Source organism: Microtus ochrogaster, chromosome 26 (genome assembly GCF_000317375.1).
Source record: "Microtus ochrogaster isolate Prairie Vole_2 chromosome 26, MicOch1.0, whole genome shotgun sequence".
Lineage (NCBI taxonomy): Eukaryota > Metazoa > Chordata > Mammalia > Rodentia > Cricetidae > Microtus > Microtus ochrogaster.
In genome coordinates this window covers 11,903,108-11,916,026 of record NC_022025.1, presented here as the reverse complement: position 1 = coordinate 11,916,026, position 12,919 = coordinate 11,903,108, and the positions used below count along the sequence as shown (strand labels likewise).

The 12,919-nt window shown below is 37.3% G+C and overlaps 1 protein-coding gene across 4 annotated transcripts in view; it reads right to left on the bottom strand.

Moving 5' to 3' along the window:
- Magi2 (membrane associated guanylate kinase, WW and PDZ domain containing 2) overlaps positions 1-12,919 on the bottom strand; it is a 1,267,351-nt gene that overhangs the window by 885,058 nt on the left and 369,374 nt on the right. For all 4 annotated transcript variants that reach the window (XM_026784667.1, XM_026784668.1, XM_026784669.1 and 1 more), the window contains exon 2: positions 5,394-5,510. In XM_026784667.1, the coding sequence (XP_026640468.1) occupies positions 5,394-5,510 (117 nt within the window). The remainder of the gene's footprint in view (positions 1-5,393; positions 5,511-12,919) is intronic.

Here is a 12,919-nt window from a genome sequence, read left to right as displayed (position 1 = left end):
TCTTTGCTAGAGTTCTCCTGCTCTCGTTGCTCTCTGCCTGGCAGATCCGCCTAGCCCTCTACTGTCTAGATATTGACTGTGCAGCTCTTTACTAGACTGATCATGTGCTATAGGCGGGCACAGTAACAGCTTCACAGAGTTACACAAATGCAACATGAAAGAATGCAACACATCTTTGCATCACTAAACAAATGTTCCACAACATAAATGACTAGAACATATTTTAAACTAATATTCCACAACGTATTTGTTTATAGATTTTCTTCCCTTTTGGTTCCAGATGTTGATAAGCATGTTTATTCAGCAATAATACTCATTTTTAATATTTAGTGCCAAATATAATTAGTCTGTTTTTAAAAATCAAATTCATTTTCAAAGAACAAAAGGCTGGCAAGTTAATCTGAAATTGTTGTGAAGGAATATGATTCACACTCTAAAGGCAAATTCTGGTCCGAGGGTCTATGTTGATGAGTCTTAGCTGAGATAATACGAACAATATTGGAACAGATATATGATAAATATTACTTGAAGTATAGTTTGATTAAAATTCAAGGGAATTGGATGTTTCCACCAATATGCTTGCATGTCTTGCCATTGTTCAACTTACCACAATGATCAGTCCTAACCTACTGAAAGATATGCAGCGAACTTAGTTAGATTCATGGTCATTTTCAACTAAATGAAATTCTATTCACTGAAAAATGATGGTCCTGTCTTTTTGGTAATTAACTGTTAAGATGGTATCACTAGCCCATCTTACTTCGTGTGTAAAAATGTCTCTTTACAATATAGACTAGGAATAATAGAAACTATTTTCATCCATACCCACAGAAAGTACCATCTTATTTAGCATCACACATTTTTAAGTTATAAATTTGATATTTAAACAAGTAAAAAATTATTAAACTGTAAAAATATTGGCTTTTGGGTAGTAAACGTTTGCTTCGTTCAGAACAGCAGAGGTCTCTGACCCTGTCCACAGGTTCTGTGCTCCACGGCCAGTCAGCCCCATCCTTATAGTCCTTTCCAGACAGCATTGTATGTGAGCTCACAGTCAGTAAAAGAGGTGATGCTTCATTGTGTAACTGTAATTTTGGTGTACTCGTGACTACTCTTAACAGATCATTCTTAATAAATTTTATAAGTCCCATTTCTGCTCTGTGAAAGGCAATTTGTCTTAAGCATTAAAATATCAAAATGTATGCTACACTTTTACAATTGCATCCTTGACAATACCCCTCAGCAGTACTTAGCTTTACAAACTTCAGCCACGTAAATATGTGAAAACATCAGTGTGATTTAAGCCTCAATACAATCTTTCAGATAGTATTTTCTTTCATATTTTAAGCCTATGTTTTAAATCATATTTGATTTTATGTAACAGTTCTTACTTTAGCTTTATTGATTTGTCTTTTACCGGGTATATATTAGTATTCTACTCTTTAAATAAATTTAAGCTATTTCCCATTGAAACCCTCTCAACAACTGGCCGTGTTATCTTGAGAGAGCGCTGAAGCTATAAATATCTCCCAGTTCATTTTGTAGCTTTAAGAGTCGGTCCGTAAAGCCATTCTCCATATCACGTGGTACAATAGCAGGAGGATGAGAAACAGTCATGCTCTATCAACAGCTGTGCCTAATGAACGTCAAGGAGGGAAAGGACCCAAGTGTTATCAATAAATTGTACTGACCATTTTACTCTTAATTTTAAGAAGCATAGTGAGATTAACTGTGGTTGACTAGTCTCAAAGTTAAATATATACAATATCATGCCCGGTAGAATATTAAAAACAAGCAAACTCTGTTTTCTCCAACCATTAGGAAATGAATCCAACACTTTTGAGAATTTGTTCTACAAACTTCCATGTATACTTGTGTATCTGTACTGTATAGATATATCCATATATCTATACTGTCCCAAGTATAGCAGCTGCTGACATAGCTCTGTAATTTAACATACCGGGGTGAAACGACTCCGTACACCTTCTAATAAACGCTGGTAAGTCAGAGCTTTTCAAGCTGCCCTTTATATACCATCAGAGTAATTGATATTCCATGTGACAGATGCTCTAAATTCTTACTTTCTTTATTAATGTGCATTTCTTTAGTGACTCCTTATCTCAGTCTAAGCCACCAGCGGCTTCTCTACACATATTTTCCCTCACGCAGAATCCTTAAAACAGAAATTTAATACTAGAAGATTGGTTTGTCGTTTCCATTTAAAAGCAATTATTTTTCACATTCAGTAGCCAGGGCTCCCTATAACCTTACATTTCCCTCTATTAGCTGTATAATTAACAACATGAAACACCTAGGGAATGTCTTCAGTGTAAGAACATTGAGACTGCACTGGGCTCTACACAAACAGAGGCACAGTTCGTGAAGACCTTTCCTGTGTGGTTGGATTGGAAAGAATGGTGAATTGATGCCACCAGACACGATGCCTGCAATGGTTTAGGGCTCCACATACTGTACGTAAAAAAATCATCGTGCCTCCACGACTAGAGAGATAGCTTTTGTTTCTGTTTGTTTGTTTTGGTTTGGTTTTTTTTTTTCCCAAAACATGGTTTCTCTGTAGCTTTGGAGCCTGTCCTGGAACTAGCTGGCTTTGAACTCACAGACTTCAAGAGTCTGCCTCTGCCTCTGCCTGCCAAGTGCTGGGATTGAAAGCGTGTGTCCCCACTGCCTGACTGAGATACAGCTTTTTAAACTTTCTTTCTTAGCAATTCTGAGATAAAGTTCTAAGAAAACTAACTCAAAAGGCTAAGTGTAATCAACCCTTGATTATGCAAACCAATTCATAAGATTTTATATTATTTCCAGTTAAAGGCCAGTAGAGACCTAGATTCCCTGCCCTCCTTCCCTTGATTAGCTAACATGGCCATAGCTGGACACAGACCTCTTTAAGATGTGTATACAGAGGTCAATACTTACAACTGCCTTTCATTAAGTCTGGTGTATGTGGAGATGGGAATGTGTGGACTCAAAATTCTAGGGCTCTTACACATGTGGTGAGCACTGAGCTCTAGAATTTGAGTTCAGATCTAGGATTTGCCTCTTCTTTTCTCCTACTTGCACTTGTCAGGGCGATCCATGGAGGAGCTAGAGTTAGTTGCTGAGTTAGATCCAGTTTTGTGAAGAAAACAACTCACTCCGTCCACACGATCAAAAATTGATTACGCTTTTGTGTCTATGCACTTATCAAGGACAAATTTCTAGTGCCACTGCTTGATTAAACAAGAAGCGACTGTATTCACATTGATATATGTATGTATAGGAGCCATGATATAATTCTTAGCATATTTTCCTTTTAGTGTGGTCGGTTCATCAAATAATAAGACTTTATTGACCCAGGAGGATGTATAGGAAATGAGATTAAATAATGAATGCCATTATGGGCTGTATACACTTGAAAAGTTCCTAAGCAATGGTAGTACTTTTTATACTGCTGGCATATTTTATTGCATACTCTCTGAGAATGACTGAATACTTCATTAAAAGATATAATGAGTAAAGGAGACAGACTGTTCAGGACTGGCTCCTTGGAATGAAAGCATTTTTAATAGTATATATCGGAATCATCTTTATATCAGATGTTTTTCACTATTATGTCAAATTAAAAGCACATAAGAGAATGCTGTTATTGAAATTGACTATTAGGAATGGTGGCTGCAAAATCAAAGAGCAATTGTTTCCTGATAATATTTAGATCCCTTGAGTTTCTAATTATCTCCTTTACAGGCATTGCTCAAGACTTCTAATTGAATTCATGACCTTGAACCAGAATCACATCTTGAAGCTCTCTAGGTTTACTAATAAATGCTGTCTTTTCCCCTTATATTTATTTTTTCTTCATAGTCCTTCCTTGGTATGCTAAAGAAAGATGCTTTAAAAGTTAATTAGCTAATGCAAAATTCCTCCCATTATCATCATATTTAATTAAGATTTTCTTATTTATGCTGCCGTCTTACCAAGGACTACAAGTACTCCTGAATGTCAGCTTCTTATCTAATGCTTTCAGCTTTTAAACATAACAGAGTGCCTATACTTTTTTATTTAGTATTTTGGGTCTCCTCTCTTTCATGCCACAAAAGATAAATTCACCTAGATACACTGACAGCATCAAGGCTTCCAAAGGGCGTCCATCCATCACGTTATACACGGTTCAGTCTCTTCAATCCATCTCCTGCCCATCACTACATGTCAAACTCACGTGTTTGAGAGTGTGCTTCTCTCAGCATGCAGGTTCACAGCAAGACTCCGGTGTCTACTCACTTATAGACACTCATTGAATAGGAATCACTTTGACCAACAAGACAACAACTGTCAAGTATTCTTGCTTAGTAATGGATGGTAAATATACTATGACAATATTCTGATGACCATTTGGTACCGACTGATGATGAGAAGTTCCCACCCATCCCCAGAGAGCAAAATCCCCTGATGGTTTCTGCTCTACCTTCACATAATTGTGTGTTTCAATATTTTAATAGAAGGTTTCATTTGTATCGCTTTCGAAATGTTGGCGATTCAACTCTATGTATCATTTTTTTGTCTTGTTTAATTTATTCTAATCAAAGATTCCTTGTAATGATAATGCATCAGAGCTCTTAGTTTTTAGTTTATTAATGTTTGGGATCTGACCCAATGAACCCCATACATGCACCAAAACATCTGTATTTCTGTAGTGTGGATAGGGTCGTGGCAGTTAAAATATCTCACTTGAAGAAAGTGGACTTTGATACCTACACAGGGTCTAGGATTGAGTTGGGATTCCTTTTTCTTACCATTAATAGGGGAATGTCAAAACGGCAGGAGCAGAGACTCAGACGTTGTTTTACAAATTGTGTCAATTTACCTGGTCTTCTCTTTTAAAGAAATAGCTAGAGACTGCACACAGAAGTCTAAGTTGGTGTATATCATCACCAGTTTCCAGAGAGTAGTGGAATATGCTATGTTTGTGTTTCAGAGTATGGCTATTACGGTCGGAAGGCTCTCTGGTGCAAAATCACCTGTGGATTCTGTTAATAATAGCTTCAACCAAGGAATTTGTAGTCACCTGGCTCCTGGTGTGAAGTTCTGCCTCAGTCATGACTCAGGAATACTGAAGATCAGGCTTAGAATCACTATTATCAATACTAACACGAGCAGTGTAACTAAGATATATTTTATAGCATAAATATCACAAATCCCTGTAGGATTTTATTATACACCACAAAACCAAAGTTAAAAGCTTTTGCAATTGTAGTTCCATATCTCAAATCTGATTCCAATGTCAACTGTCCATAAAATGTCTACGTGACAGTATTTTTCTTTTAAACAAATAATAAACATATAGCTGAGCAGTTCTCTGCTTATCACAGAAAGAAAAGGATGTGGGCCATGGTACTCACATGGCACTGTGCGGAGGTAGAGGTTGTCACGGATGATTTGCTGAAGTTCGTGGTCAACAGAACCCTTCTGAAATCTTAAGTTGAGGTAGTGACGAAGATCCTTATCAACAATTCCTCCTAAAATAATAAAGTTTCTTTGTAAAAGATTTCAATATATACATATGATCATACAACTTGATTCTACTGTAAATACATTCATAACATATAAAAGATGAGTAATTTCAAGTCACTTTTTGATGTCTAAGGCATTTGTTACTATAATAACAAAGTAGTCTGTCTTCCATGTCCATACCCAGTAATTTGTGAATCGCTTTATTTTTCATTTGAAGTGTAGTTTTTATATTCATAGAGTATTAGTTACTACTGAACTATCATTGGATTATCCATAATGTATCTCATTACAGGGCTAAAAGTTATTTATTTCTTCATTTCCATTGCTTTTTCCCCTAAACACAACTAATCACCATTTTCATTCCATTTCCTTGTATGAGATTGCTGCAGGCATCACAAGGAAGGGGCCATATAATATTTACCCTTTGTTACTGGCTTATTTACTCAGCAAATGTCTTCATAGTCTGAGAAAACTTTCAAGTTCTTTAATGTTACTATGGAAATAAAGTGATGTAAAAAGTTGAAAGAAAAATGGCTACATAAATATTGATGATTTTCTTCCCTCCATGAAATAAATCAAAGTGATTCCTCTGTTATGTAATATATGTGCCCAAGTTTTAGCTAGAAGTAAAGTTGGAATGGCTTTTCTTCATGGCCATCAAATAATTGAAGTATGTTTGCTGCTATAATCTAAAGAAAAAGTAGCGTATGACTGGGAAAAGCCGATGATGCAGTTCTATTGAATATTAAGTTTAAATTAACAATGCATTTATTAAATTATGAATATTAACCTTAAGAGTCTTTCTAGTCCCAAACTGTAGAGAATAACTTAAAAAACAAAATGCTGGGGCCTCTTGAGATAGTCGGCAGCTAAGAGAAAGGTCACTGCTCTTGTGAAGGACCCAGGTTTGGTTGTCAGTACACACATGTTATCCACACCTGACTCCATATGCTCGTGCACACATGTGGCTCACACAGTCTCATGCAGGCACACACACACACACAAATAATAAGTAATTGTTTTATTTAAAATTAAATTGTAAGCAAGAATACCATAAACTCTTATCTTTTCCAGCAACAATATTAAAGTCAATGAAATGTGAGTGTGGTTCTTGCCTGACAATTTGACTGCATCCACAACTGACTAAGACCTCAGGGTACACCTCTGAAGGTGATTCTCTTAATTAAATCTATTTACTTGGGAAGACCTATCCTGAATCCAGATCTTTTGAGTTGGAAAGATCCATCTTAAATGAACCATACTTTCTGGTGGCAATGTCTGAAAAGGACATGGAAGAGGGAAGCTCTTTCTTGCGTCACTAGCATTAGAGACTACTTCTTTGGAATTGTGAGGTAAGACACAATCAGACTTGTGGGCTGAACAACTGCAGGCATTTTGGATTTTCTGTTGGGAGATAGCCATTGTTGGACTAGCAGTAACACAGTTTGTAAGCCACTATAACAGATTCTTATATAATTTATCAATACAACATATAACACATAAATATGTATAAATAAAACATAATCTCTATAAATATAATATATATTCATTTTATTAGTTTTGTTCTTCTAAAGAGTGCAGAGTAATACATGAAGGAAAAAATATAGCTAAGGTAATGGAAAACTATGGTAGACTCCAAACAAATTCTTTTGCAGTCCTTCAGACACTCAGATTTTACAAATCTGCCCACCAGCTTGTCACATGAGGTAGCACGATGTGGGTTTGCAGGTATTGCAACACAAATGCTTTCCACACTAACTTTCTAGCACATGTATTTACATTCATTGAAAAATTTCTGAAGTTGCCAAATGTGTCATTTTCTCCTGCCTGTGAGAATACCATAGTCACACGCCAAAGAAAATCATTTTAACTCATTCAGCTGTCAAAATACTCCCAAATAATATCATACTCCCAAATAATATTTCTTACGTATTTGAGGCTATTTTTCTAGGCAAGCCAATGTGATAATGGAAAACAAAGGAACAGTGTTTATTGGGTACACACAAATATTTTTTCAGAATGACTATACACAAAATTTTCTAAATTCAAAACCATTCAGTTGAAGCAGAGGACGCAAAAAACAAGGCAACAAAGACCCACTATTGACATCCTTATCCCCGGTTGGTTTCTGCTCTGAGATAAACATGACCAAAAGCAGCCTGGGGAAGAAAGGTAACACTTTCAGCTTGTGCTCTTCTAGCACAGCGAAGCCATGGCAGGCATCTCAAAGTGGGGACCGGAGCACAGATGGTGGAAGAATGACTTTGCCTTCCTTCTCGAACTGCTTAGCAACTCTTCCTGCACACCTCAAGCCCATAAACTAGGGAGTTAATGTTCACACTAGGCTGGGTCCTTAGGCATCAGTTAATAATAAAGAAACTACTCTATAAATATGCCCGCACACACTCTGTCAAAGACGATTCTTCAGTTGCGGTTCCCTTTTCAAAGAATCTGGGTTGCTTCCATTTGACCCAAGCTAACGGACGTGATTTTCAAACATGCTGGCTCCACGTGTCTTAAACCCACTGGCAACTCTTGAAGGGGTAATTTGGGCATTGTAAGACGCTCTTTTCCTGCCCTGTGCCTGCCAGCCCCCATCAGCAGAACATGTTTTACCTTTGGTAACTCATCATAGCTATGAGCAAGCATCCTGCCTGTCCCTGTCCTTAGCTGTTGTTTCTGCCTGAATCCTAGTCTGTAGGTCTTTCCTCAACTGAACTCTCTCTTTCTTCTCTCCATCTTTCTGTGTCACGTGCATCATATGACAAGTGATGAAATGTTTTCTGGCAGTCCACGGAAATGCCAGCTGCCGAATACCAGATGCAGTTTGCTCATCAACGTAAGCAGGAATCACTCCCCTAACGTAACATGAGTAAAATCACAACTTGTACTCCAGTATCATTTTGCTCTCCAAAAGTACATTACAATTTTCTTTACCATTAATATATAGCATTTACCATCTTGAAAAAAATTTTTTTTTCAAGACAGGGTTTCTCTGCGGCTTTGGAGCCTGTCCTGGAACTAGCTCTTGTAGACCAGGCGGGTCTCAAACTCACAGAGATCCGCCTGCCTCTGCCTCCCGAGTGCTGGGATTAAAGGCGTGCGCCAGCACCACCCGGCCCCATCTTGAAAATTTATATCTCTTAGAAAATAATTACTAAATGTTCATGAACTAATTTTAATGGTTAGTTGTATTTTTCCGCCAAGGAAGAACTTTCTTCTTCAGCTTTTAAGAATAAGTGTGGATTTCCCTTCACTAATTAAATTACTTGCTACAAATTATATTATGGATGATCCTATTTGTTTTGGAAGTATTTTTATCTCTCCATGTTTCCTCCATCCTTGATTATCCTTTACAATGAACCAGAGCATCTTTTAGCCAACAGACTTTTATTTGTTCAGTGTTCATATTGTGGTGAACTGAAATAGTTCCTTTCTCTTATTAATTCTCAGGAAGATAATTTTGATTTGGTTTTGGATCTGAGCATACCCAGCCACAGGACATGGATCGCAGATCTGAAACGGCCATTCTGTCCAGAGGCTCACTGTTCTCTTATCTTTTAGCAGCTAGTCTAGTCATTGAGATCATACAAAATGAAAAAGGTATTTATTCCTTGAACTTGACATGATATCTGAAATAAAACAGCTGTGCTCAGACCAGGACGTGGTAAACACAAGCAAGAAGCTCACATGGTCAATGATACAAGGGAAGCTTAAAAACAGCTGGATCTCTTTAGGCAGCTAAACGTAGTATGATCAACTATATGAGCAAAGATTTCTTGTTATATGAGAAAGGGTAAATATTTTGGAGTTAATGGCATGTATATTCTTTTATAACTAACAGTTGAAAAACAGTAGGTTTATAAAATCTCATTTGGTAAATACATTTATAAAGGCTCTATGTATCTAGATATACATACACCTTTGTAGCAATATTGGTCATTGATTAGAGATTTGAAATGAGAGGGATTAAGTAACAGACATTGAATGATCCTTGAGCTGAAAAGTAGAGCTTGATTCTCAAGATGACCTCATTTACATGTTTTACGTTATCATTTCATTTCATTTCATTTCGGTGCTGTTTGTCAAATGGACACCACCAGTCCTTGTTTAGCAACGCATTGACTACTAGCAGCTAGAGGTCTTCATGCATGCACTGACCAATGACTCATTTTTACTTCTCTTTAAAAAAAAACCTACTTCTGAAATGGACATGTCCCTTATGGATAAACATATCAATGTAAAATCAATATCAGTTCATCTATCAGGATAGTAGCGGCATTGTGGGGACGGATAGGAGGTAAGAACAGAATGTCACAGCGTGACTTGTTCTGTTTCTATTCTTCCTGTGCTTCAGGATAAGTGTGCATCTCACTTTCTGCACCAGTTTTATTTTTCATTCCTATTCTACATGATGCTGAAATAGGCAGTTGAGTTTGTTCTGTTTTACCCCTTGTGCCTAGTATTGTGCTTTATTTTTCCCGAGGTTAAGAAACAGGTCTTTGTGTCCCAATTTTTTTGTTTTTTTCACCTTTTATATTTTGTGTTGGTATGATAGGAATTTGAGCCAAACTCTCTGTTAAATGTCTTCCTCACTCTGTTTAAATGTCTCTTTTAGGAGGCAGCTTTGAGACCAATAAAAGTGGAAGCATATGTATTCATCCTGAAGAGACAAACAACTTCAATTAAGGACCATTTGAGGGGTAGTAGGGAAGCCTAATATAGTAGAAGCTTCCCAAATGTGTACACATATGAAGGTTATCTAAATGAAATCACCAAACAATGCGGTGGAGATAGAGTCCCAACTGGCCATCTCTCATCATGAAATGAAGTTTCCACTCTTGAGATTTGATTACATTTAATTGAGCTGTTGGTCAAAGGGATCTCAAACAACCCAGGCAGTTGCCAAGACTATAGGTCACTCTCTCCACACTGATAGCAAGACTCCATTGCTCAAAACAACACCTATACCATTCATTGAACGTGGAGAAGTTGAGCTGGTGCCTACATAGGGCCTTCACCCCTACATTCCAGTGATATTGGTGTAGAAAAATATTTTGCATGCTGCCAAAACAGAAACAAACACCAAGCCAGCCATAAACCTTCAATGTAAAATGGTACCTCGTCTGCAAGATATGCTAGGCCAATGATGACACAAAACTTGTGGGAATAACCAATCAATGACTGACTTGATTTAAAGCCCACTCCATGAGATGAAACCCAAAGTCAATTTGGGTGACCAAGTACCTGAAACTAAATAGCAAAGGGACCTAGAGCAAGCCAAATACTACTGTGGTTAATAGAAAAGTCGCAATAAAATGACAACTAATGACTTTCTGGATACTCACAGGCCAGTCTCTTGCTCGGCCATCATCAGAAAAGAACAAATACAGAGACACACAGCCAGACATTACAACGAAAGAAGGAACTCGGAACACCCAGCCTTGAATGGAGGACTCCACTGAATGTCTCCCATCAGGGATCAGGGAACTCCTATGGAAGAGGAGGTAGAAAGAGCTTAAGGGTCAAGAAGAAGGCGGACACCTCAAAAACAAGGGCCTCTAAATCAACATGATCAAGGTTCTTACGAACTTCACAGAGACTGCAGCAGCGCGAAAGGGCCTGCACGGGTCTGCATCGGGTCCTCTGCATATATGTTAAGTCGTCCAGTTCAGGGTTTTTATGGGATTAATAAAGGTGTAGGTGAGCGCGTCTTTGACTCTAGCACATTTTCTTGAGTTTTTTTCCTTCTGTTTGTTTCGTCATTGTCATTCATTAGAAGTCTATCTGTTTGCTAATGAGAAAAATAATGGGCGTGGGTCTGAATGGAAAAGGAGGTATAGAGGAAATGGGAAGAGGAGAGGGAGACGAAACCATAATTAGGATATAGCATGTGAGAAAAGAATTTATTTTCAATAGACAAAAATTGATAAATTTGGAAAAGTAAAATGGTGCAGTGAAAAGATTATCTCGCCTATTCCCTTGTTTGTGTATTTTTCTGGCCATCATGGTCAGCTTTCTTTCTGTTTTTTGTTTTTTTTTTTTTGTTTTTTGTTTTTTTTTTGTTTCCAGCTAGTGATACTTCTTTTCTATTTGATAGGAACTAGGAAATCAACATCTATACTTCAACTTGAAGTCATCTCTTTCTTAACTTCTCTCTCCTCGGATCTTTCACAGGCTCAGCATCACCCATAAGCCCTGTGTATTCCAAAGGCCACCTGCTGGTAGGCTTCACACTGCCCCTTTATCTGGAGATCCCAAGGTCATGGTTCCTAGTCACATCTTCTCCTGCATCCCACCCCATCTCCAGTATTGATTTATGTGCAATCTACAAAACTATGGTGTGTGAGAGAAGAATTAAACTTACCAAAGTTAACAGCAACCATATAGAATCTGTATAGCAGAAGACACAAAATATCAATATGTTACAGTATTAGCCTTTCCGAGCCGAATTTTAACAAGGAAAATGCTTTTCAACCTGTTGTTTCGTAAGTAATGCTAGCTAGTATATTAGTCCATGAGGAATAAAAAGCTTGCTTGGGCTTTCCATGGTAGTTCATCTTTAAATCTCATAATTGCTCTGCACACAATAAATCCACAGTGAATAACTCTATAAATAAAATCATATTTCTACATGCAGTAGAGTATGATTTGTAAAAATTTACATAAGAATGTGTATATGCTTTTTACATAAGTATACTATAAAAGTTACTCAAAGTGGTTTTATAACAATGAAAATTCTATAAGCACATAAAATATTAGCGGCTGTTCTATGTAAAGATCATTTAAATAATTAATGTAAGGTACATGTCAAGGGTACATTGAGGATTGAACCCAAGGCTTGTTAGATAAGTACACTACCATTAAATCATCCAAGAATATGCATATATATATGCATATTCATGCTTATACATGTAGATATATGAAGTCTTCAGGAGTGTCTCTATATAATCAAAATTAGATTTTTGTTATAACATAAAAATCTTGAGATGTTTTTGAAAAATGCAAATAATATTGTAGAAATGAGGTAAGGTTTTCAGTAGAAAAACTGAGTTTTAGTCACCAATCCCAACATTCATTCTTTTGGGCAGAGCAGAAGTCATTGGCAAAGGCAGACATTAAGATCATCGTCAGTCCAGGCTGCCATAGTAGAACACCATAGACTTCCTGGTGGCTTGCACAGAAACCTTTATTCTTTCCTTCATGAAGACTGAAATGTTAAAGTAAAGATGACCGCAGATTCACTGTCCTGTCTTGCTGTCTGGTTTGCATATCACCCTCTTCTCAATGGATTATCACATATTAATACAGAAGCCATCCCACCTGTGAGAGCCCCGCCCTGCATTGCGACCCTACAGAGATTCGAAGAGAAGCAGACACTGAGTGCCAGGGAGCACAACACCAAGGAAGCATT